This window comes from Aegilops tauschii, chromosome 2 (assembly GCF_002575655.3).
Source record: "Aegilops tauschii subsp. strangulata cultivar AL8/78 chromosome 2, Aet v6.0, whole genome shotgun sequence".
NCBI lineage: Eukaryota > Viridiplantae > Streptophyta > Magnoliopsida > Poales > Poaceae > Aegilops > Aegilops tauschii.
Window position 1 is genome coordinate 561,988,546 of NC_053036.3, and position 27,504 is coordinate 562,016,049.

The 27,504-nt window shown below is 43.0% G+C and overlaps 1 protein-coding gene and 1 pseudogene across 1 annotated transcript; both read right to left on the bottom strand.

Moving 5' to 3' along the window:
- Nucleotides 1–33: 33 nt before the first annotated feature.
- On the bottom strand, nt 34–14,723 carry LOC109734097 (nuclear poly(A) polymerase 2-like; annotated as a pseudogene).
- Nucleotides 14,724–16,302: 1,579 nt separating this feature from the next.
- LOC109734099 (DNA replication ATP-dependent helicase/nuclease JHS1) lies at nt 16,303–27,301 on the bottom strand. Its single transcript, XM_020293324.4, has 34 exons — nt 26,942–27,301; nt 26,724–26,849; nt 26,380–26,556; nt 26,228–26,293; nt 25,901–26,101; nt 25,758–25,808; nt 25,617–25,678; nt 25,251–25,383; nt 24,992–25,102; nt 24,776–24,872; nt 24,245–24,321; nt 23,799–23,864; nt 23,482–23,637; nt 22,227–22,282; nt 22,070–22,130; nt 21,888–21,998; nt 21,763–21,819; nt 21,491–21,625; nt 21,189–21,419; nt 20,619–20,693; nt 20,405–20,526; nt 20,226–20,298; nt 20,034–20,138; nt 19,782–19,949; nt 19,560–19,629; nt 19,320–19,471; nt 19,052–19,129; nt 18,875–18,967; nt 18,611–18,748; nt 18,417–18,456; nt 18,265–18,338; nt 17,584–17,718; nt 17,074–17,193; nt 16,303–16,738 (listed from the first exon to the last, which is right to left on the bottom strand). The coding sequence occupies exons 1-34, from the start codon at nt 27,224–27,226 to the stop codon at nt 16,577–16,579; spliced, it is 3,864 nt and encodes a 1,287-aa protein (XP_020148913.1). The 5' UTR covers nt 27,227–27,301; the 3' UTR covers nt 16,303–16,576.
- Nucleotides 27,302–27,504: the final 203 nt, after the last annotated feature.

Genomic DNA, 27,504 nt, shown 5'->3' on the forward strand with positions numbered 1-27,504 from the left:
ATTACTAATCTGAATGTTCATCTGTTTCTGCTCTCACACAACGCCCAGTACTGAAGCGCTGGGGAGGATATTGCTGGGACAGCATTGCCTCTTCCTCTCAGGCGCCGATCCGGTTCCGCCTGCCGCCGCCACCACCTTCTTGACGTCGCCGGGAGCAGACGACAGCGGAGGAGAAGAGTTGCTCTCGGCGGCGCGCCTCCTCTTGAGATGCCCAACTGAGAGGATCTGATCAAGCACATAGGACGGCAGGTCCTTCCTCCGGGTGTGCGAGACCTCCAGCTCCATCCCGGGCCTCCAGAACTCGTACGTGTACACCTCCTGCTTGAACCCGTCCGTCATCGCGCGTAGCTCGAACTGCACCTGGGGCTGCTGCTGCTGCTGCTGCTGTGGCTTGGACAAGCCCACGAAGAAGGTTGACGTGCAGCGGAGATCATGGGGCTTGGCGGCGTAGGCTTTCGGGTTGGGATGGCAGAGCAGCATGCCGGCCGTGGCCATCTCGACCCTGTTCACCAGCTGCCTCAGCCGCGACTGCACCCACCCCTTCCACTCCCGGAGGTCGGCCTCCCTTCCGGCGACCTTCACGTCCACCTGCAGGTAGCTCTTGTACGCCTTGAAGAACTGGAACGGCTGGAACAGCGCGTCCCACGCGCCGGCGCCGCCGGCCTTGAGGATCTCCTGGCAGATGTCGTTGCCGATCTGGAGCTGCTCCGTGATGGTCCGCAGGGTGGCATGCGAGACGTTGTAGCACGAGTTCATGCATGGGTAGGCCGGCGTGATGACGGGCATGATGTGGCTCTTGTCGCGCGGGTTCCGCCGCGGGTCCCAGACGGGCAGCCGGAGCGCGAGCTCGCCGCCGTCGTCGTGCTCGATGTCCCGCAGCAGAATCGGGTTGGGCCACTTCCACTGCGAGAAGATCTTGAAGAAGCGCGGCACCAGCATGCTCGGCGCGGCGTTGGGGTAGAGCTGGCACACGCGCGCCACCGGGATCGCCCAGCCCACTCCGCCCAGGAACCCCATGACGTTGGAGTAGACGCCCCGCGCCTTGGCCCAGTGCTTGATGCATCGCAGCGTCGTGCGGAAGGCGCCGGCGTCCGGGACGAGACGCAGGAGCTCGTCGGCGACGCGCACGCCGTTGAGGCTGCGCGCGGAGGCCAGGTCCATGCCGCGGAAAAACGGAACGGTCGCGCAGGTCGAGGTCCCTGGGCACCACCGGGAGGCACACGCCGGCGTAGAGGAGGTCCACCTGCACGCCACGGAATCGCATCTTGATGACGGGCACGTGCGCGCGAGGTACGGGTTGCAGCTCCGTCACCGCCTCCATCTCCGCCAGCACGGCGAAGAAGTCGTGGTCGCGGTCGATGTAGGAGCCGACGACGAGGACGTCGATGTCGGAGCCGCGGCCGTGGATGCCGAGACGGTACGAACCGAACGGAATTAGAAGGGCGGTGGCCTGCTCAGCTATGCCATCGGAAACCCACCGGTCGACGATGGCCTGGAGATCGCGCAGCACCTCATACACTACTAAAAGGCCTACTAGTGTGATGCGCCATTAGTCCACATAGAAGTGCGCCATTAGTTTAGGATTTTTTTTAATTTTTTTTCATTTTTTTCTTAATCTAGAGTCACTATGGCTGTCAATATGCTTAATCTCAAGTTAAATCGCACTCTGTGGTCAAACTTTCCGGAAGGTCACCCATCCTCACACTACTCCAGCCCAAGCACGCTTAACTTCGCAGTTCTACAACCCCAGCACCACCTCACTTAACAGGCACTTGTTGATATATCTACCATATCAATCCTAATAAACCTTGTTGATGTCTAGGACTTTGTTCATATTCATGAATATGATGAAATTTTGAAAAAATATTTCAAACTTTCCGGTCATATTACGTATCATTTTTTGAAAAAAAATTCAACACCAATTTTTTTTTTCTGTTACTAGTGGCGCACCTAGCAAACGGTGCGCCACTAGTAAGTTTGAATTTTTTTGCCTCTAGATCTTGAAAGCCCCGTAACTTTTTTCTGTTAGTATGTTTAACGGGTTCCCCAAGTTAAATTCGGATGTAACTTTTCGAGTAGATGATTTTTCATATAAAAACTTTTTAATCCGAGTTCGTATGCAAAAGTTATGCCCATTTTACAAATTTCAGAGAGATTTTGCAAATAAAGTCAAAATTCATATTTGTAAATTTTCCCAACAACTAGACCACATATCACATGGGAAACTTATTTTCTTTTATTTTTTGACATTTCCATCATTTTCTTTTATTTTTTTAAAACTGAAAAGGCGGTCCACGCGGGGTGCATTCGGTGGAATTTTTGGACCAAGTTAGTAATGGCGCACCGTGGGAGTGGTGTGCCATTACTAGTTGGCGCACCACACACACGGTGCGCCATTACTAGTTTTGAAAAAAAAATTGAAAAAAAATGAAAAAAATTACTAGTGGCGCACCGTGGATGTAGTGCGCCATTACTAGTTACTAGTAATGGCGCACTATCCACTGGTGCGCCATTACTAGTTTTGAAAAAAAAAATGAAAAAAGAAATTGTTACTAATGGCGCACCGTGGATGTGGTGCGCCATTAGTATTTGGACACTAATGGCGCACCGACACATGATGCGCCATTAGTATATAGTAGTGACGTACCACATGTCTGGTGCGCCATTAGTGGCCATATCATCTATAGCCCTTTTCCTAATAGTGATAGTCTAGTCGATATAGAATTCAGATTCAAAAACTGGGCCACACGTTAGCAGGGCAGAGGTTGAATCGGACTGCCCCCTTGCGGTTGAGTCGCTTCAGCTCATGGATGATTATCTCGGACCTGACTACCAGAGGCTGAAGTTTTTTTTTTTGAGGCTGCAGTTGTTGCTGAGTGCAAGCAACTTTACATTGATTTTGCAAAGATCTATTTCAAACATTGTTTCAGAGAAGCCAATAAGCCAATAGATAATGAGTATGGGCGCACCGTCTCAAGACGGTAACACTGATGGATCACGCCGGTTTGTGGCGTGACTATCTCTCCTCACAGCCGGCGTGACCGATGTAAAACTCTCTTCTCTTTTGAAAAAAAATAGCTGATGAGTTAGTAAAACAATCTATTAGCAAGAAATCACCTGGTTTTGGGGATGTTGTAATCCCCGATTTTACTTCGCATCTTCTTGTAAACAATATGACTATTATATGAGCAAACAAAATAAAGTCTAGTTACTCTCAAAAAATAAAGTTCCCTATGGCAGCTAGGGTATCTCCAACGATGACCCCTAACCGCCCGTATCTACTCGGACCGAGCGGTCCGGGCACAATTTGCCATCTAACGCGGTACCCATTCGTTCGTAGTTCGATTCGAACACCCTTTTTCCGGAAACCGCGGGGTCGTGATGGAGATGCAAGATGATGATAGGAGGATTTTCGGATCAATCACCGTTTTATACACATCATGCACTTTCTAATTTCCTATTACTTACATCTACATTAGACAATCACATTCGACAATCTTCTATTCAGATATTTGTTAGGCTTATGCATTGTCGAACCGGCTATCAATATATAAACACATTCTAACATATTAAGTGACGGATTTCTTGTTAAATGTGATTTTGTCATATAGGTATGTTTTGTTTAGACTTAGCCTAATTCATTAAGTTTACCGAATCATCCCTGACAAATTATTCCTTAAAGAAGACACAGTGTGACCCTCATGTTGTTTGAATTGTATAACATTTATTTTTGAGATTTAATATTATAACAATTACTTGTTTACTACTATTTTGTACAATAGGAAACATACTTGTTAATCTTGCAGATCAAAGATTGTATCACCGAAGAGAACTAACTAAATTTGGTGAGAAAAAATATATAATGAATAAAAGTAAAAAAATTAGTATAAAACTTAAATTGTAACATAATAGTTAATCTTGTGATCGATCGTTAAGGGATGAAAATAGTGGGATGGGAAGGAGCGGTGGGGATCAAATTTGGATTCAGAATTAAGAATAATAGCAACTCCAATAGAAGAAAACCAATTCTCCCATGCATTGGAGCCGCCGTCGTCGTGCTTGATGTCTCGCAACAGCACCGGGTTGGGCCACTTCCACTGCGCGAAGATCTTGAAGAAGCGCGGCACCAACATGCTCGGCGAGGTCTCCTGCAAGTCGGCCTCACGGAGAAGACTCTCTAACTGTGTGGACCTCTTGTGGTCCCCCAGCGTCAGGCCAACCAGCGAGATGGCGTCGTCATGATGGCGCGATTGTTCTCGTGTTGCAAAGGGAAGGACATGATCTCATATATTTATAATAAAAGTGGAAGGTATGGACCTGGACCAAATGCGGATTCAAACTCGTATCCGGAACTGCCCACACGTTGCGGGTGTTGTATACTTGTGTCTGAGTCGAGGACGTGACCCTTGAAAATGTCCCTCAAAATGAACACAATATTTGTCGCAGGCCATGGATATAGAGCGGTCATCCAACCATGTTCCCTAAACGTCCGTTTCAGATTTCTAATTTTCGCAACACTTAAAATAATAACATATGGAAAAAATCTACGATGAGTGAAAATATTGAAATGCGAGAGTAGTTGATATTTAAATATTACAATCTAACTAAAATTTTAAAATAAAATAATCAAACTTGAATTCAGCTCACACATATGTTCTAGTTATCCCCTTTAACCGCACACATATATTCAATCAGATCTTCCTTTAGCTGCCCATGAGTTGCTTGATACCAAATTTGTTAATGCATTTGGACAAACTCCTCAAACGTGGCCGGATTCTGATGCGGAAGTTGGATAGGATCATCCATGTTTTCAAATTTCACACCTCCGGCAGAATCTTCACCCTCATCCTCCATGGTCATGTTGTGCATGATCACACAACATGACATCACTTTCCACAAGGTCTCTGGCTCCCATATTTTTGTAGGTCCTCGAACAACTGCAAAATAGGCTTGAAGCGCTCCAAATACCCTCTCCACAACCTTTCTAGCTCCTTCTTGTCTTTGGATAAAGTGATCTCTTTTCTGACCAATTTCCTTAGAGATGGTTTCGACGAAGGTCGCCCACAGAGGATATATATATATATATATACCGTCAACCAGATAATATCCCATGTTGTACTCATGCACATTGATAGTATAGTTGCAAGGAGGAGCTTGTCCAGTCAACCTAGCAAATAATGGAGACCGCTGCAGCATATTGATGTCATGGCGAGACGTGGTCATGCCAAATAAAGTGTGCCAAATCCAATGGTCCTATGATGCAACTGATTCAAAAATGATGGTGGACTTCTTAACATGGCTCTGATATTGTCGTTGTGGAGTTTTGGGGCAGTTCTTCCATCTCCAGTGCATGCAATCAAGAGATCCGAGTATACCTGGCCATACTCTTACTTCCGAGAGTGACATGAGACTTTTGGTATACGCGAAGTTGGTTCTCTCAAGTACTGAGGTCGAAACACCTCGACCATCACAGTAGCAAATCTGACCATGGCGTCTCCGCATGTGCTCACAATACCAGAGGTGCTCAACCCAGGAATCTGCGGTCATTCCATATGCAAGCATCCGCATTGCAGCGGTGCACTTATGTTACCCAGAGAATCTAATTTTTTTTCACGGCATCCTTCTTCAAGATGAAGTAATCATCGTAGGACTAGACTCCATTGTAGAGGCGACTGAACACACTTTTCCGCATCCGAAAGCGCCAGGAAAAATTGTCCGCGAATAGGGCATCGGGGGAAAAGCAGTCATCCATCAGCGTCAAATTCCCCCATGGCATGTTCCAATTCAGCACTCGATGACCCTTAATGTTGGGGAACGTAGTAATTTCAAAAAAGATCCTACGCACACACAGGATCATGGTGATGCATAGCAACGAGAGGGGAGAGTGTTGTCCACGTACCCTCGTAGACCGAAAGCGGAAGCGTTAGCACAACTCGGTTGATGTAGTCGTACGTCTTCACGATCCGACCGATCAAGTACCGAACGGACGGCACCTCCAAGTTCAGCACACGTTCAGCTCGATAACGTCCCTCGAACTCCGATCCAGCCGAGCTTTGAGGAAGAGTTCCGTCAGCACGATGGCGTGGTGACGATGATGATGTTCTACCGACGCAGGGCTTCGCCTAAGCACCGCTACGATATTATCGAGGTGGATTATGGTGGAGGGGGCACCGCACACGGCTAAGAGATCAAGAGATCAATTGTTGTGTCTCCAAGGGGTGCCCCCCTCCCCGTATATAAAGGAGTGGAGGAGGGGGAGGGCCGGCCCTCTCTATGGCGCGCCCTAGGAGGAGTCCTACTCCCACCGGGAGTAGGATTCCCCCCTTCCAAGTAGTAGGAGTAGGAGTCAAGGAAAGGGGAGAGAGAAGAGAAGGAAGGAGGGGGCGCAGCCCCTCCCCCTAGTCCAATTCGGACTAGGCCTTGGGGGGGCGCGCAGCCTCTCCTCTCTCTTTCCCCTAAAGCCCAATAAGGCCCATATACTCCCCGGCAAATTCTCGTAACTCTCCGGTACTCCGAAAAATACCCGAATCACTCGGAACCTTTCCGATGTCCGAATATAGTCGTCCAATATATCGATCTTTACGTCTCAACCATTTCGAGAGTCCTCGTCATGTCCCAAATCTCATCTGGGACTCCGAAATACCTTCGGTACATATAATCACATAAACTCATAATATAACCGTCATCAAACTTTAAGCGTGCGGACCCTACGGGTTCGAGAACTATGTAGACATGACCGAGACACGTCTCCGGTCAATAACCAATAGCGGAACCTGGATGCTCATATTGGCTCCCACATATTCTACGAAGATCTTTATCGGTCAGACCGCATAACAACATATGTTGTTCCCTTTGTCATCGGTATGTTACTTGTCTGAGATTCGATCGTCGGTATCTCAATACCTAGTTCAATCTCGTTATCGGCAAGTCTCTTTACTCGTTCCGTAATACATCATCCCGCAACTAACTCATTAGTTGCAATGCTTGCAAGGCTTATAGTAATGTGCATTGCCGAGTGGGCCTAGAGATACCTCTCCGACAATCGGAGTGACAAATCCTAATCTCGAAATACGCCAACCCAACAAGTACCTTCGGAGACACCTGTAGAGCACCTTTATAATCATCCGGTTACGTTGTGATGTTTGGTAGCACACAAAGTGTTCCTTTGGTAAACGGGAGTTGCATAATCTCATAGTCATAGGAACATGTATAAGTCATGAAGAAAGCAATAGCATAATGCTAAACGATCGTGTGCTAAGCTAACGGAATGGGTCAAGTCAATCACATCATTCTCCTAATGATGTGATCCCGTTAATCAAATGACAACTCATGTCTATGGCTAGGAAACATAACCATCTTTGATCAACGAGCTAGTCAAGTAGAGGCATACTAGTGACACTATGTTTGTCTATGTATTCACACATGTATTATGTTTCCGGTTAATACAATTCTAGCATGAATAATAAACATTTATCATGATATAAGGAAATAAATAATAACTTTATTATTGCCTCTAGGGCATATTTCCTTCAGTCTCCCACTTGCACTAGAGTCAATAATCTAGATCACATCGCCATGTGATTTAACATCAATAGTTCACATCACCATGTGATTAACACCCATAGTTCATATCGTCATGTGACCAACACCCAAAGGATTTACTAGAGTCAATAATCTAGTTCACATCGCTATGTGATTAACACCCAAAGAGTACTAAGGTGTGATCATGTTTTGCTTGTGAGATAATTTTAGTCAACGGGTCTGTCACATTCAGATCCGTAAGTATTTTGCAAATTTCTATGTCTACAATGCTCCGCACGGAGCTACTCTAGCTAATTGCTCCCACTTTCAATATGTATCCAGATTGAGACTTAGAGTCATCTGGATCAGTGTCAAAATTTGCATCGACGTAACCCTTTACGACGAACCCTTTTTGTCACCTCCATAATCGAGAAACATATCCTTATTCCACTAAGGATAATTTTGACCGTTGTCCAGTGATCTACTCCTAGATCAGTATTGTACTCCCTTGCCAAAATCAGTGTAGGGTATACAATAGATCTGGTACACAACATGGCATACTTTCATTCTCTTTCTATCTTCTGTCGTGGTCTGGCTTTGAGTCTTACTCAGTTTCACACCTTGTAACACAGGCAAGAACTCTTTCTTTGACTGTTCCATTTTGAACTACTTCAAAATCTTGTCAAGGTATGTACTCATTGAAAAAACTTATCAAGCGTCTTGATCTATCTCTATAGATCTTGAAGCTCAATATGTAAGCAGCTTCACCGAGGTCTTTCTTTGAAAAACTCCTTTCAAACACTCCTTTATGCTTTGCAGAATAACTCTACATTATTTCCGATCAACAATATGTCATTCACATATACTTATCAGAAATGTTGTAGTGCTCCCACTCACTTTCTTGTAAATACAGGCTTCACCGCAAGTCTGTATAAAAATATATGCTTTGATCAACTTATCAAAGCGTATATTCCAAGTCCGAGATGCTTACACCAGTCCATAGATGGATCGCTGGAGCTTGCATATTTTGTTAGCACCTTTAGGATTGACAAAACCTTCTGGTTGCATCATATACAACTCTTCTTTAATAAATCTATTTAAGGATTGCAGTTTTTGTTATCCATTTGCCAGATTTCATAAAATTCGGCAATTGCTAACATGATTCAGACAGACTTAAGCATAGATACGAGTGAGAAACTCTCATCGTAGTCAACATCTTGAACTTGTCAAAAATCTTTTGCGACAATTCTAGCTTTGTAGATAGTAACACTACTATCAGCGTCCGTCTTCCTCTTGAAGATCCATTTATTTTCTATAGCTTGCCGATCATCGGGCAAGTCAACCAAAGTCCATACTTTGTTCTCATATATGCATCCCATCTCAGATTTCATGGCCTCAAACCATTTTGCGGAATCTGGGCTCATCATCGCTTCCTCATAGTTCGTAGGTTCGTCATGGTCAAGTAACATGACCTCCAGAACAGGATTACCGTACCACTCTGGTGCGGATCTCACTCTGGTTTACCTACGAGGTTCGGTAGTAACTTGATCTGAAGTTACATGATCATCATCATTAGCTTCCTCACTAATTGGTGTAGTAGTCACAGGAACAGATTTCTGTGATGAACTACTTTCCAATAAGGGAGTAGGTACAGTTACCTCATCAAGTTCTACTTTCCTCCCACTCACTTCTTTCGAGAGAAACTCCTTCTCTAGAAAGGATCCATTATAAGCAACGAATATCTTGCCTTCAGATCTGTGATAGAAGGTGTACCCAACTATCTCCTTTGGGTATCCTATGAAGACACATTTCTCCGATTTGGGTTTGACCTTATCAGGATGAAATTTTTTCACATAAGCATCACAACCCCAAATTTTAAGAAACGACAACTTTTGGTTTCTTGCCAAACCAAAGTTCATAAGGTGATGTCTCAACGGATTTAGATGGTGCCCTATTTAACGTGAATGAAGGAGTCTCTAATGCATAACCCCAAAACGATAGTGGTAAATCGGTATGAGACATCATAGATTGCACCATATCTAATAAAGTACGGTTACGATGTTCGGACACACCATTACGCTGTGGTGTTCCAGGTGGCGTGAGTTGCGAAACTATTCCGCATTGTTTCAAATGAAGACCAAACTCGTAACTCAAATATTCTCCTCCATGATCAGATCGTAGAAACTTTATTTTCTTGTTACGATGATTTTTCACTTCACTCTGAAATTATATGAACTTTTTAAATGTTTCAGACTTATGTTTCATCAAGTAGATATGCCCATATCTGGTCAAATCATTTGTGAAGGTCAGAAAATAATGATACCCGTTGCGAGCCTCAACAATCATCAGATCGCATACATCAGTATGTATTATTTCCAATAAGTCAGTTGCTCGCTCCATTGTTCCGGAGAACGGAGTCTTTAGTCATCTTGCCCATAAGGCATGGTTCGCAAGCATCAAGTGATTCATAATCAAGTGATTCCAAAATCCCATCAGCATGGAGTTTCTTCATGCGCTTTACACCAATATGACCTAAACGACAGTGCCACAAATGAGTTGCACTATCATTATTAACTTTGCATCTTTTGGCTTCAATATTATGAATATGTGTATTACTACGATCGAGATCCAACAAACCATTTTCATTGAGTGTATGACCATAGAAGGTTTTATTCATGTAAATAGAACAACAATTATTCTCTAACTTAAATGAATAACCGTATTGCAATAAACATGATCAAATCATATTCATGCTCAACGCAAACACCAAATAACACTTATTTAGGTTCAACACTAATCCCGAAAGTGTAGGGAGCGTGCGATGATGATCATATCAATCTTGGAACCACTTCCAACACACAATGTCACTTCACCCTTAACTAGTCTCTGTTCATTCTGCAACTCCCGTTTCGAGTTACTACTCTTTAGCAACTGAACCAGTATCAAATACCGAGGGGTTGCTACGAACACTAGTAAAATACACATCAATAATCTGTATATCAAATATACCTTTGTTCACTTTGCCATCCTTCTTATCCGCCAAATACTTGGGGCAGTTCCGCTTCCAGTGACCAGTCTCTTTGCAGTAGAAGCACTTAGTCTCAGGCTTAGGTCCAGACTTGGGCTTCTTCACTTGAGCAGCAACTTTGCTTGCCGTTCTTCTTGAAGTTCCCCTTCTTCCCTTTGCCCTTTTCCTTGAAACTAGTGATCTTGTCAACCATCAACACTTGATGCTCTTTCTTGATTTCTACCTTCGTCGATTTCAGCATTGCGAAGAGCTCGGGAATTACTTTCGTCATCCCTTGCATACTATAGTTCATCACAAAGTTCTACTAACTTGGTGATGGTGACTAGAGAATTCTGTCAATCACTATTTTATCTGGAAGATTAACTCCCTCTTGATTCAAGCGATTGTAGTACCCAGACAATCTGAGCACATGCTCACTGCTTGAGCTATTCTCCTCCATCGTTTAGCTATAGAACTTGTTGGAGACTTCATATCTCTCAACTCGGGTATTTGCTTGAAATATTAACTTCAACTCCTAGAACATCTCATATGGTCCATGACGTTCAAAACGTCTTTGAAGTCCCGATTCTAAGCCGTTAAGCATGGTGCACTAAACTATCAAGTAGTCATCATATTGAGCTTAGCCAAACGTTCATAGCGTCTGCATCTGCTCCTGCAATAGGTCCGTCACCTAGCGGTGCATCGAGGACATAATACTTCTATGCAGCAATGAGGATAATCCTCAGATCACGGACCAAGTCCGCATCATTGCTACTAACATCTTTCAACATAGTTTTCTCTAGGAACATATCAAAAATAAAATAGGGGAGCTAAACACGAGCTATTGATCTACAACACAGATATGCTAATACTACCAGGACTAAGTTCATGGTAAATTAAAGTTCAATTAATCATATTACTTAAAGAACTCCCACTTAGATAGACATCCCTCTAATCCTCTAAGTGATCACGTGATCCATTTCAACTAAACCATGTCCGATCATCACGTGAGATGGAGTAGTTTCAATGGTGAACATCACTATGTTGATCATATCTACTATATGATTCATGCTCGACCTTTCGGTCTCAGTGTTCCGAGGCCATATCTGTTATATGCTAGGCTCGTCAAGTTTAACCTGAGTATTCCGCGTGTGCAACTATTTTGCACCCGTTGTATTTGAACGTAGAGCCTATCACACCCGATCATCACGTGGTGTCTCAGCACGAAGAACTTTCGCAACGGTGCATACTCAGGGAGAACACTTATACCTTGAATTTAGTGAGAGACCGCCGAACTAAGCAAAATAAGATGTATAAAAGATAAACATCACATGCAATCATAATATGTGACATGATATGGCCATCATCATCTTGTGCCTTTGATCTCCATCTCCAAAGCATCGTCATGATCTCCATCGTCACCGGCATGACACCATGATCTCCATCATCTTGATCTATATCAATGTGTCGTCACATGGTCGTCTCGCCAACTATTGCTCTTGTAACTATTGCTATCGCATAGCGATAAAGTAAAGCAATTATTTGGCGTTTGCATCTTATGCAATAAAGAGACAACCATAAGGCTTTTGCTAGCTGCCGATAACTTCAACAAAACATGATCATCTCATACAACAACTTATATCTCATCACGTCTTGACCATATCACATCACAACATGCCCTGCAAAAACAAGTTAGACGTCCTCTACTTTGTTGTTGCAAGTTTTACGTGGCTGCTACGAGCTGAGCAATAACCGTTCTTACCTACGCATCAAAACCACAACGATAGTTTGTCAAGTTGGTGATGTTTTAACCTTCGCAAGGACCGGGCGTAGCCACACTCGGTTCAACTAAAGTTGGAGAAACTGACACCCGCTAGTCACCTGCGTGCATAGCACGGCGGTAAAACCAGTCTCGCGTAAGCGTACGCGTAATGTCGGTCCGGGCCGCTTCATCCAACAATACCGCCGAACCAAAGTATGAAATGCTGGTAAGCAGTATGACTTATATCGCCCACAACTCACTTGTGTTCTACTCGTGCATATAACATCTACGCATAAAACCAGGCTCGGATGCCACTGTTGGGGAACGTAATAATTTCAAAAAAAAAATCCTACGCACACACAGGATCATGGTGATGCATAGCAACGAGAGGGGAGAGTGTTGTCCACGTACCCTCGTAGACCAAAAGCGGAAGCGTTAGCACAACGCGGTTGATGTAGTCGTACGTCTTCACGATCCGACCGATCAAATACCGAACGCACGGCACCTCCGAGTTCAGCACACGTTCAGCTCGATGACATCCCTCGAACTCCGATCCAGCCGAGCTTTGAGGGAGAGTTCCGTCAGCACGACGGCGTGGTGACGATGATGATGTTCTACCGACGCAGGGCTTCGCCTAAGCACCGCTACGATATTATCGAGGTGGATTATGGTGGAGGGGGGCACCGCACACGGCTAAGAGATTAAGAGATCAATTGTTGTGTCTCCAAGGGGTGCCCCCCTCCCCGTATATAAAGGAGTGGAGGAGGGGGAGGGCCGGCCCTCTCTATGGCGCGCCCTAGGAGGAGTCCTACTCCCACCAGGAGTAGGATTCCCCCCTTCCAAGTAGTAGGAGTAGGAGTCAAGGAAAGGGAAGAGAGAAGAGAAGGAAGGAAGGGGCGCAGCCCCTCCCCCTAGTCCAATTCGGACTAGGCCTTGGGGGGGGCGCAGCCTCTCCTCTTTCTTTCCCCTAAAGCCCAATAAGGCCCATATACTCCCCGGCGAATTCTCGTAACTCTCCGGTACTCTGAAAAATAACCGAATCACTCGGAACCTTTCCGATGTCCGAATATAGTCGTCCAATATATCGATCTTTACGTCTCGACCATTTCAAGAGTCCTCGTCATGTCCCCAATCTCATCCGGGACTCCGAACTACCATCGGTACATCAAATCACATAAACTCATAATATAACCGTCATCGAACTTTAAGCGTGCGGACCCTACGGGTTCGAGAACTATGTAGACATGACCGAGACACGTCTCCGGTCAATAACCAATAGCGGAACCTGGATGCTCATATTGGCTCCCACATATTCTACGAAGATCTTTATCGGTCAGACCGCATAACAACATACGTTGTTCCCTTTGTCATCGGTATGTTACTTGTCCGAGATTCGATCGTCGGTATCTCAATACCTAGTTCAATCTCGTTATCGGCAATTCTCTTTACTCGTTCCGTAATACATCATCCCGCAACTAACTCATTAGTTGCAATGCTTGCAAGGCTTATAGTGATGTGCATTACCGAGTGGGCCTAGAGATACCTCTCCGACAATCGGAGTGACAAATCCTAATCTCGAAATACGCCAACCCAACAAGTACCTTCGGAGACACCTGTAGAGCACCTTTATAATCACCCAGTTACGTTGTGACGTTTGGTAGCACACAAAGTATTCCTCTGGTAAACGGGAGTTGCATAATCTCATAGTCATAGGAACATGTATAAGTCATGAAGAAAGCAATAGCAGAATACTAAACGATCGTGTGCTAAGCTAACGGAATGGGTCAAGTCAATCACATCATTCTCCTAATGATGTGATCCCGTTAATCCAATGACAACTCATGTCTATGGCTAGGAAACATAACCATCTTTGATCAACGAGCTAGTCAAGTAGAGGCATACTAGTGACACTATGTTTGTCTATGTATTCACACATGTATTATGTTTCCGGTTAATACAATTCTAGCATGAATAATAAATATTTATCATGATATAAGGAAATAAATAATAACTTTATTATTGCCTCTAGGGCATATTTCCTTCACTTAATTGGCCCCTTGAAATAAGGACATGCTCTTATGCACGCTTCGCGCCTGCAAGGATCGCCTGCATCATCGTTGTTTCATCTGCATAATCCTCCTCATTGAACGACTCAATGTAGTGCTCCTAGATGTTCTCCATGTCCAAATCCATTGCTTCATAGAAGGGAGAAAATTTGTTAAAATAAATTAGGTTGGGCATTTCACCAAACACTCGCCGGGTGTGGTGACCCCACAGACGGCATCCGCAAGGGCGGATGGTACCTGCGCGGTGGACGGACGAGAGGTGTGGAATGGCAATGTAGGCAAAGCAGCATGGCGACCAGGTGGAGCAGCAAAGGTCCTGCAAGGGCTTGGCGGGTGGCCGGGGTGGTGCAGCGGCGACGGGGGACATGGAGGAAGTGGGTGCAGAGAAAGGGGGAAGCGATGGAGACACGGGATCCGGGTGTTGTTTCGGGATGGTCGGGGGTGAGTCCTACATGGCGGAGATTCGGACTCCCGCAAAGCACCTTGGTTTGCTTCTGGTTTGTGAGAAAACGAACATGGAAACTGGTCTGCGGATCAATGTGCGACGGCGTTGGACTGCAAATTGTGTTCAAATAGCTTGATCCAGACGTTTGCGGTCGATTCGAGGGTCTGCTTTCGAGATGACTTTAGTCCTCACTTTGGTATGTTTTGATGAGAAAACTAGGCATATTTACTATTGGTTTTAGTGTGTCAAACTGTCAATTACCAAATTATCATTATAATACTAGTAAAATAAAGATCTTTGTTTGGAAGGCTTTACATGGGATGATACCGGGTATGTCAATCCTTGTGAATCATCATATACAGGTATCTGAACAATGTCCTGTTTGTAAGAGGGGAGCTGAAGACTTGCGACACCTCATGTTTACATCTGTCCGAGCTAAAGAAGTGTGGAAAGCTTTGGATCTTCAGGAAACGATTGCCCAAGCCCTTGTTTCAGACCGATCTGGTAATGTCGTGCTTGAGAATATCCTCAGAGATCAAAGGTGTAATTCAACCACACTGCAATATCTCGGCTTCCAAGAGTCTATCTTGGTTCGAGCTTGGTACATCTAGTGGCAAAGAAGGGAAACTGTGAAGGGCGAAGATGTGGCTATTCCTTCCAAAACAGCACTCGCCATACATGTGATAACGGCCAATTTTGCTGGCTCTAGGAGTGTGATCAGTGTACCTGATGTTAAATGGTCTAAACCTGCTCAAAATCTTTATAAAGTGAACGTGGATGCATGCTTCATGGAAGATGGAAGCGGAGCCACATCGGCGGTTCTTCGAAACCACTGGGGTGAGCTCTTACTGGGTCAACAACTCTCTTTACGCATGTGCTTGAGCTTGATGCCGCTGCAGCGGAAGCTTTGGCATTGAAGAATGGTATGGAGCTAGCAGACCAGTGGGGATGCTCAAATGTGGTCTTTGAATCTGATTGTCTTGAGATTATCCAGGCATGCAAGGGGGCAGTTGATATCCTGCTGCTACTGTGAATGAGTGTTTTCATTTAGCTCGAAGTATTGGTTCAGTCTTGTACTCGAACTATCCAAGGAAAGGGAACAAGGTGACACAAGCTTGCTAGAGTTCCTATGATTCTAATTCTGTAATTTCTTGGGAGGGTGATCCTCTGCAGATTATTCTAGTTGAACTTGTTAGTGATGTACTCCCTTCATTCCAAAATAGATGACCCAACTTTGTACTAACTTTGGGTAGTAACAATTATTTGATTTGAATAAAGTGTGCACAAGTTCAAAAAAAATCCTTGTGTAGTTACTAGGTTACTAGGCTATCCTAGTAACAGCTACTGTCATTCGATGACAGTCACAAGATTATCGATGTTAGTTATTGCGCCGATTGACTCACCCAGCTTTTGCTCTCAGCAGGTGACAGCGAAACAGCAAAAAAGTTCACTCTAAAACATAAGTAGACAGAATCCACCAAGCTCGGCAGCTCAGACCCAATGATATTGAATAACCATTTCAGAAGAGTAGAAAAATTTGGACGTATTTCATCAGTTACATGCACAAAAAGCACAATGAACAGGTTGCTGCCAAAAATTTACATCCTGCTCTTAACGCATTTTATCAGTTACATGCACAAAAAGCTACTGCTGCTACCACCTTCTACACGGGAACCAGAGTGACATGGTCTGGCTTCTACACGCGTAAGCAAATATATACAGCATATATACGGCTTTGGCCTCAAAACTCAAAAGTTTATGTACCGCACAACCTACTATTGCACATTCAATTGGGAATTCCGGAGTTCTGGAATAGACTGTACATCCTTATTTGTCAGGTCTAATTGACCGCCACCCTCAGCTACTTTCTCTACCAGAAGCCTCAGCAATGGGATCGTCGAAAGAGTTCCAGCAGACCCAACCATGATGAGCTTCTTCTGCATTATGTTCACCAGAACAAGTTCAAAAATACAATAAGCGGACACAGAATTGTATAAATATGATATCTGGGTTTACCACGGCAGGGTGACAGTTACATTCTCTTTTTTGCAAGAAGCAACCATCTAAATAGGTTAAAACAGGGTGTCTACATGTTTGTTTTGTGTTGTGTGGCGTGTCACTTCTACAAAAGCCTATTCAAGATCATTATGTTTCTTCGAATGGTAATCCAGGATCATTATAGTCCAGGTAATAATGTTGATGATGACAATCACTTAAGTACAAGAGAATGATGATCCCAATGGGAAAGTAGAGTACATTCACTGCCACTGACCTTCGCACGTGTCAAGACGACATTGATCCTGTGCCAATCGCCAAGCAAAGAAGAACCACTAGCCCTTGAGTTCCCACTGGATCGTACAAATGATACGATAATACAATCTTTATCCCTCCCCTGTAAAAAGTAGATTTGTTCAGCACTAAAAGACCACAGTATCGATGATTTGTCAGAAAAGTCCCAACCAAAACTAATGAATCAGCAAAAAAAATGGTTGCTCTCAAGTTCTCTAGTTTTTTGTTAGTAAAGAGCATTAAAAACGCAAACATTGTAAAATTTTCCAGGATGACGGTAATGCTCTATTGTCCCAGTGAGAAACTGAGCATGAGCACTAAATCAAAGAGTAAGCATGCAACTGATTACTTCAAACTGGTATACATAAGAAATAACTAAAGAAAGATACGAGTCATAACACAGCCACCATAACGAAATTGATTATTGAAAGATCATCAAGGCTGAAGGAATACAGGAGTCAATGACTTGCGCATGCAAAACACTATATTTTACCTGGTATTTGTCAATTGTATGAACCTCAACCAAAGGATCAACCTGCTGCCGAATGAGATTCACTTGGGCATTATATGGGGTTATTATACCAATCTCATCTTGAGCTACACCTCTCTTTAGCAATTGTTTCGTTATCTACAGAAAAGATAAGTTTTCACTTAAAAAAAATGCGAGAATACAAATGACTTTGTATCAGCAGTCTGGATATGCAGCAAAGATAACTTGCTCAAAGTGTATCATATGTCCAACAGTTACATGAAAACAGTTAGATTTCACCCAATGCATTGGTTGTTCTTCATAGGTTGAACTAGACTATTGGGCCATTTGCAACACTAGGCATAAAGTTCAAGTTTGTGGACTAGAGCAGTTGCATCTGGACATTCACCTAGCTTAAAATGTACTTAACTAGATAAATACAAGCATACATATTCATTCTCAGTGCGGCCCATAGACAAGACAAGAATAAATTAAAGCGAGACCGAGATATTGGGTATAACTAAATATTCAACATGACACAACACATGCTGTGCCCATGCGTACACAAGCACTCAACTGAAAGCAAATACATGGCAAATGTGCAACATCTCAAGTGGTAGCTATAGAGGTCAGTGATTACTTGCTAAAACATAAGAGAAAGGCATGAAATATGGCCCATGGCCTTCGCCGTAGACCAGGACATACCCATGAAACAATGTATGCTTCTGTAGGATTGTTCACGGTTCTATGTTCCTTGGCCTCAAGTGCCGGTACTTGATCTGTGTGAATTGGTCACATAGTTAGCATTGAAGGCAGAGTATCACAACGATGTAACTAGTTGAATTTAATGAAAAAACCTGTATTCGCAAAGATAACAGCCCTATTGGGATTCAAAATCTGCAATTAAAAGAATAGGGCACACTGATTAAAAGGAGGTTGCAGAAAGATGATACATGGCAGTATGACAAACCAGGGTAAACGAATCCAAGCTTTCAATAACAAGATGTTTCTATATTGAGAATTGAAAATTTCAAGCAAAAGGCAGTGTTACCTCCTTGAACTTGAAGTGAACCTGTTGTTTGCCAGAAAACTTGAGTTTCGCATTTGCGATTTCTAACGAACCACAGCATAACCTATTGCCATAAATCAATGAATTCGAGAGCTCCATAATACCAGATGACATTCGGTACTGCAGGAATGTAGTTTCCAAACATGAGTTTACTGGAACAAAGGAGATCTTTAACTAAAAAGAAAAATATGTGGCATTGGCAATAAGAAATAATAGTGAAAAAAGCAGGAGTTCAAACCGACTAACCTGGCACCGTAGTGCTGAAATTGCTTGAGGATGTGCTTCTGACAACCTCCAAAATAAGCTAATGCCCATCCCACTCTCTCGGGCTTCAAAGCTCTGTATGTATAAAATTGCTAAAGTTAATGAAAGGAGTGGCATAAAAAAGCATTATGTAAAAAGGAACACTAAAGGATTAGTAACCTGAATAAGTGGAGGAAGTTGATAATGATCTCCTACTAGCACAAACTTCGTTGCAAGCATCAGAGGTCCCAGTGAAACCTAGCGAGTAAGATGTGTGAGAAGGATGAAAACCTCTTCAGTAATCATTTTTACAAGAATATAATGGTTTATCAGCTTGACCGACTACTATATACAGTTACGAAGTTAGATGAGCATCGTTTTGTGGTTTTTCCTTCTATTGGATTTCCTTGGAGACTAAATTACCAAGCATTCCTGAATTGGGGCCTACCGGTAATGTGATTTGTCCAGCTTCATCCATGATACATGTGTCGAACTTCTTATGTGCTAGTAAGGGATGGTATACTCCCAAACAAGTAACTCCAACAACTTGCACTTGCTCCATTCTTGTTTTGATGGCATCTACTGATTGTACCTCTGTTGCTGTTCCACATGCACACAAACACAAATCAGAGCATGTTTTCTTCAAAAAATTAAAATGCATGTGCATTGACAAATGATATGTTCTGACTTGATAAGCAGTTGGCTCTGACATCAGGATGTACAGCTTCATGCCTCCCGATTCGAATAAAATCTACACCCTGCAGAAAGACATTAATCAGAATAAAGCATGTACATGTTTTGCTTCATTAAACTAGAATACGCGAGGCAGCATGTAAAAGTTTGTTCGCTGGAACAAATGAGGGTTTTACTATCGAATGGTGCTACATTAGTGAAGCTTCAGAACACAAACCTCGGCCTTCAACTTCATAAGCAAATTATCAATAGCTGAATTAGTATATGAAGTTAGCAAAATAGATTCTCCTCTCATCAATAAGGACTTCACAGCATGCACCATTGTATATGTTTTGCCTGTTCCAGGCATTCCTAGAATAAGAGCATAATCTTTTGCTGCTAGAATCTGAAAACAAAATCTGCATTAGTTTTCTATTGAAAACTTGAATATCCAGAAAAGGAAACATGAACTAAAAGAGCAAATATTTACTTTATGCAGTGATCTCTGTTGGTCATTGTTCAAACTCGTTAGTGATTGTATATATGATAATGCCGGGTCTTGGCTGAACAATCCTCCACTATCAAACCTGGGAGCCTATTAACATCCGAGTTAGGAAATTCCAGACAACAACGACAATATGGGAAACATGCTATAGCATAAAAGTGCTAGTGCCAAACAGACCTCAAGATCAACTACCAACTTCCGTAGTTTAGTGTTTTGCGGCTTCTGAGAAAACAGTTGGACAAGGTTGAATCTGGCAATAGTTTAAATACAGACTCCAGTTAGATAAGAAAAGAGAACTTTTTAAGTACCCATCCAAAGTGATAAACATGAACAACAAATAAAAACAAAGAGCCAACCGCATAGTTGCAAATGAAGAGCTAAACTCATCCTTGTCTATCCGCCAAAGTTCGCGTTGGAGGTCTCCTTGCTCTAGCAAGGAGCTACTACCTGGGAGTCTCAGACGACGTGACAAAGAGACCTACAACACATTCCGTTTGAAATACTTATAAATTTATAATCGATATAACCAAAAACAATGGACAGATAAGGTCTGTGATGGTCAGGTAATACCGTTATATGGGAACGGCTAATGTCCCTTATAGATCCATTTGCAACTGCTATCCTCCCAGATTGAGTGCTAAGCACCTAATGCAAAGTAGCAGAAGACGATATAGCTTTAGTGTGTGGACAAATTAAACCGATCAACAAGGTGACAATGTCCATACATCAATCTGATACTACCTTTGTACACTAATGTAAGATGTTTTTGCAGTTCAACTTCAAACAAGAAATGACCTCTCTAGCTGTGCTCAAGTATATGAAATTAGACGAGAGTTGAACCTGACACACCACCAATCCGGCACCTTATGTTTTCAGTTACCTAATTAATATGATTGCACTAGCTAGTAGCTACATAAGTTTCCAACATGTATCGTATATTCGTATTTGCTATTGACTACAGCTCTTTGGCTGAACTTGTTCTACGAACATATACCTGTATTTAATCCTTGTCAACATACAATATGGTGCAAAAATTATTTGAGATGATGGTATGTATAGCGCTGTCTACACAGGTTACCATGAGCATGTTAAACTTGAAGTGACCAATATTATTGAATACAGAAAGTGTACAAGGCTTACCACACAATCACCACTTTTGAGGTTGAAATCTAGGCTCTCAGCTTGTGGTTCTGAATGACCAGCTGCTTCAGGCTGCATCTTCTCACGCACAAAATTATATATGTATCTTTTGCTTTTTCCAGATGAATCTACTGAGTGTTCATTTTTCATATCAAGGACGTAAAAGGATGGTGCAGAACTCTTGCTCCCAGAATTGTAATGAAGAGGAAGTAAAATTTCCTTTTTCTTGACCTGAATTTTGCATAAATTGGGTTAAGGGGGAGAAACAAGTTTTGGAGCACATTTGAGAAACTAAAGATTACCTGAGAAGTTCTAGCTTCAAGATCAATCAATCTATCCCAGTGTTTAAGAAAGTTATGATGGGCAACTGATAAGTGATTCACCAGGTTATCAAATAGATCACCAAGCCCACTAGTTGCTGTATTTCCTCCATGTACCTGTTGCATCGAAATGGAAGTACTCCTATAAAGATTAGTTGTCACATGTACATTTCCAAATAAATAAAGTAGTTCCATTTTTTCCTCAGCAAGGACAAATGCTAAGACCATGTAAGAGAAATAATTGTCAAGCAAACCTTGTGATATATGGTGCATGAAGTCAGGTGTCGGCATCCAGTACATGAGGATGGACTCTGGAAAAGAACAGGAATTTAGTTGACTTCTCACTAATGGATCACTATGCACATGTTTCTAGTTCTACCTGTAGCATTGCAGGAAAACTCTGTGAAAATGATGCCTTCAGAATCTCAGAGGCAAGCTCGTTCCGTCGCATCATTAGCCCAATTAAATCAGACCTCTTAACTTTGATACCCTTGATAAATTAATGAAAATGGGTAAGAATGGTACAAAATGTATTTTGAGTATCTTAAGTACAAGATTTACCAATGTCTGGTCTGTGTGGAGATAATACAGAAGACCCATATCAATATCCGTATTCAAGTATCTGAAAATGCATGGGAAGACATGGTGTGTATTGAGTAATGGTTATGGACTGCTGAAGTGCTGAACAAACAAGGATCACAGGATAGATGGATTATACCTCTCTGACATCAATAGCGTGTATAATATCACCTGTGCAGAGTGTTCCATAGCTGACTGCAAGTAGATAAACTCTCGTGAGGGGCAACACAGAAGTAAGTGCTGCATCTATTTTATTTAGGAAGGATGGTTATATTGCTGTTCACGGATATATTGGTACGCCGGCGTATGGGAAAGCAAATGTAACAAAATCTTATGCTTAAGGAATGTATAATAATGGTAAAGCCAACACCAAGACTATCTATCATATTCAAAACACAGTACCGAAAAAATGTTGCAACGTGCCAAGATCTGATACAGAGTGATTGTGGAAATTAAAGAACATCAACTTTGCAAAAGTAGACACAAGGCTAATCCTGAGACTATTGGTTGATTAGTTTTTCTCACAAGGCAAATATTTATTGGTTCATTTGACATGATTATATAACTGGTTGTTACAAGACTGAATACAACTATGTACTTGGCAGATATTTACACACAAATAATGACAAATACCAGTGATGTTGGCAAACTTGACATGTACTATGATGACAGAGAAGCTATGCATGTCAGCATGTGTGCAACAAGCAATTGGGCAACCAGGTTGTGAATAGGCTAGAAAACATACAGAACACAATAATCTCGTCGAGTATTAATTCCTACGAACACTTGCTAAATAGTTGTGCGTTCCTACAGATAAAATAAATTAGAATATCCAACGGGGTTCTGCAAATAAAACAATTAGACTACCCGAAGACGCCAGAAGTTGGCCTTATGGAGCACTCACATATAAGTGGCAGTTGCTATTGTCGCTGATTTAGTATAATTTGTACTAAATCAGCGACAATTAATATCGATCAGAGGGAGTGGCAAATATGACCACCACCTCACCAGTTTGCTACAGATCTAACTGTACACGTCAGGAGGGTGGGAAGAGGTGAATACACCACGGCCCTATATTGACATCTTTATATGAGTAAAGATATAAAAATATGATTTGCAAAAACCATGTGAAATCAAACTCACTCTTACTTTTCCAGAAGACAAATTTAGGTAAATCAAAGTTCACAATCTAAACCGGTATCACTGAGATCTAAACCGGTATCACTGAGTACCAGACCCCTGACCAGTATAGCTTATTGCAAGAAGTAACTCATTTACTAATTAATTACAATGTCAGTCATTTACAGAATTCTAGTGACAAACACCACATCATGCCGAGAAATATATAATGAGCATCTTCAGTTGGTATCCGCTATCCAGGAATATATGGTTACCTGGCCACTAGTGCTTTTACCAGTTTTGAACTCCAGTGGCATTACTTTGTCGTATGAACCACCGCCGCATGAATTTACCCTTGATATGACAGAAGCATCAATAATCCCTTTTAAACCATACCTTGGGGCCCATGCCATCTCCTCAATATCCATCATCTAAGGCGCATGAGAATTTCATTTCAATAAAGCTATTAATTCTTTAAGAAGAAGCATGAAGAATATGGAACTTTTAGTTTCATGATTAGGCACCATACAGAATACAGGAATGCACCACCATGAAATGAACTTGCTATATACCCTACATAAAAGTTGCCTACCTCAGTCACTTCAACAGTCTTCCGTCCTTCAGTATGTCCAAAATCCACGTTGGTGCTTTTTGAACCCTGAAAGTGCAGCATATCATTGGCAAACAGCAGTATATGATCAAATCTTCTTCAGGCAATTACGAAACTATCCAAAGAGAAAAGGAAGTACAGATGATTCCTGCTAAATTATGCAATTAACGTTAAGAAACTCTACCAGGATAGATAAAGAATTACTAAATCTGCACTGAAAATTATAATTGAATTGGCACATATACTAACAAAGGACTTGAGATAGAAATTATTTCTTTTTTGAAACTTCTGAACGAATGGATTATAAAAGCAGGTTTAATTTCAACTAAACTCAGATATGGAATCGCTATAAAGTTCAGAAATTCTTGTGGCCACATAAAGGACACCAAGAGTAAATAATGTGAAAGTTAGTATGCATGTGTATCTACCTTCATGAAGGATTTGTACCAATTCAACATCTTAGGGATTGCTTCAATAAGAATTGAATGTGTGCTCCTTTCACTGGCTGCGTAAGAAAATTTAAAAAATTAGTAACATAGATGCAGAGCACAAATACGACTTTAGACTTGGCCCAGATACAACTTATCGAACAACAACACTCAGATCAAACATGACTTGGCCCAGATACAACTCATCTAAATATCAACTTTACGTATGCTAGTATTTGATAAAAGAGTGCCACTGGGCTTGCAGGACATTTAGGACTTAATGCCTTCTAATCCACTAGAGAAGACAAACAGTAATGATTAGAATTAATAAAGTCACATTTATATAGAACTAGTCACGTTTATATAGCAGCTAATTTAGCCTCGGTGTTCTAACAAAAAGTATCAGGAAGCATCACTAATCAGCACCCAGTATGACTCAATAATGATGTAATCTAACCACATGAACACTCCAAGCAATATGATGTTGAGCGTGTTTTCTAATAAAGTAGAAAATTTTGCGCAGGATAGTACCTCCACATGCGTACAGACTCTCGAGGTTGTTCAAAAGAACTTCTTTTGCATGTTGTTCCAAAAACTGCCTTGAAGGAACATCCTCAAGTAGCCCAGCCTAAAGCACAAAAAACAAAACTTCAGGCATCTAAATTGTTACAAGCTTACAATATTAGCTGACCAAAAGAAATTGTGGAACAGTATCCGAAGTCGGCAAGTATTCTTGTATCAAGAAACCTGAAATACTTGATGAAGCAGAGTACCCATCAAAGCGCTTGTGGAATATTCATTGCTTTTTAATCTTTCGTCGAGAACCGATCTCCTTGGACAATGGAAACTTGAAGCAACCTACAATCAACCAGTTATCAAAAATTCTGTAGGAAAATAAGAAACACATATCTACAAATAAATTTTGAGAATTTCTAATAGGATGTGATAGAAAGTTGCTCTACAAACTACAAAATCATGGTACCAGAACATAGCAAGTAGTACTCACCCGTGTTCCAGAGATGAGTAATTCTGGATGGACAATAACAAGATTGCTATCATGATCAACAGTGCATTTTCCTTGGTCACTGAATTCTCCAATTACACTTACTGTGTCGCCTGGGACGACAGTACTATGGAACCTACAGTAGTATGAAGATGGGAATATAAAAAGATTGCTTAGGTGTATGTACTGCATATAATAAAGAACTAAGCTTAAGTGGATGATCTTGCAGGTGCATCTATCCTATGTTGAAGAAGCCAAGGGGTTGTTTAATACCAGTTACCCCCAAGACATAGGGCGATAAACTGATAATCTAGTTTCCAACTACTAGGTTCAAGATATCCACTTCCTACAGTACTATTGTATACTCACCACTCGTCACACAGATGCACTGAATACTCTTTCCCACAATGCTCATTCAGGAGACGCAGAACCTGCCAGAGAAAAGCAACTTTGCAGAACACAGAAAGATCATTGGACATAAAAACCATCCACACAAGTAGCGGGACACACCTTAGCAGGATAGCGATCGCATGAACTATCACCTTTGTGTTTTTCTGACACCTAAAAAATAAGGTAAAACAGAAAACCTTTTGTCACTAGGACAGCTCATCGGCATTGATCAGAGAACAACAGGTGGAAGCAAAAGGGCAAACCTCCAACACAAGGAAACTATCGAAAGATGGGGCTTCACGGGGCTTGTTGGATTCAACATTTAGACTGCTGTTAGCAATAGGAGAACATCTGCTGTCAGTGCTATCACCAACTGTGACTTGACCTCCTTTGTTCCCAGCATCAACTGGCAATTCTTCTTCCGTAATGGCATCTTCAACTTGATCTAGAAGATCCAATAGCGCCTAGCAAGAGAACATTTTGACATAATTTCACAGTTCAATTATGTGATGACTTCTTAACTCTGACAGGTAGCAAGATTACAAAATGGATGCTGTATCAAAAGAACATAGTGTAGTCATTTAGCTCACCTTTTTGTGCTGCCCTGCTTCCAACTGGTCAGGTCCTCCATCACAAGTGATACCAGCATTCAACGGCTGCTTGATACATGAAAAGATTACACAACTGACAGTTACATTTGGCTGACAACCAAGACAAAAATCCAGCAAATATGCGTGTATACCTCGGTGAAGCTATAGGGCAGTGATGGTGGCGTCCGGAATGGGCTCTGGTCTTCCATACCATCACCGCCACCTGGGCCTATACCACACACACTCAGATTGCGTGCTGAAGCAGTACACCTCGACAAGCCCAACGGAGACGAATGCCACTTCTTCATAGCCTCGAGCGAGGAATGTTTCTACGATTGGAATCAACACGCCACAACCACAGGTTAGGAAACCGCAAAGACAATGGATTTCAGCAATATACAGCCAGAGGTGGCACTAGCACCCGTTCCAGCACAGCCTATGTACGTGAGCATGTATGAACTCGCACATAAATAAAGAAACTTCAGGGTTGATGTACCTCGGTGTTTGAGCACGGATGAAGCGCCATCCCTGGCAACTGCCTGGTGCGCAGGCGATCGTTCACCGGCGAGATCTTCCAGGTGACGACCTCCCCGCCGCCATCGTCCTGGCTCTGCTTTATCAACTGAACCGCGCAAGCAACCCGTGGTCAGGCCCGGCTCAGGCCACGACTAAAGCAGATCAGATCGGAATAATCACAAGAAGACGACGACTCACCATCCCGGGGGAGAACTTGACCCGCTTCGGCGCGAGGGTCTTGGTGACCTCCGGCGAGACCTCGGACAGCTCCTCCTCGGGCGGCGGGGGCGGGGGCGGGGGCGGGGGCGGCATGGGGTCGGGGTTCGCCACGGGCTTCTGGCGCTTGGGGTTCTGGGAGGCGGCCTGGGACTGGTGGCGCTCAAAGAAGTGGAGGATGCCGAACTTGGCGGGCGGCTGCGACGGCTGCGAGGGTGGCGGCTTCTTCGAGGCCGCAGCCGCGGCCGCGCGCTTCCGCGGAGCCATGGCTGCGCGGATTTGGGGGTTCCGGGCGGGAGGCCGGGGGCGGCGGGCGGCGGCGGGATTGGGAAACCGGATTTGGGGGAGGAGGGGAGTGGGGCGGACCTGGTTGGGCGGGCTGCGGGGATGGAGGGACAGGAAATTGGAATTCCCGCGCGAAGCGATTTCACCGGCGATAGGGCGGTGCCATTTCGGCCCATCAATTGCTGGGTCTGGCACTAACAAATTTCTTAGGCCCAACATGCTTCACAACCTTCAACTATCTTCAACCTCCTTGTTTAAAA

Coding starts and splice junctions, on each gene's coding strand:
- LOC109734099 (XM_020293324.4), bottom strand. CDS start 27,226: ATGGCTCCGCGGAAGCGCGCGGCCGCGGCTGCGGCCTCGAAGAAGCCG. Junction 26,557..26,723: donor ATCCGTGCTCAAACACCGAG/GTACATCAACCC, acceptor TTCCAATCGTAG/AAACATTCCTCGCTCGAGGC. Junction 17,194..17,583: donor ATACAATTGACAAATACCAG/GTAAAATATAGT, acceptor TACTTTTTACAG/GGGAGGGATAAAGATTGTAT.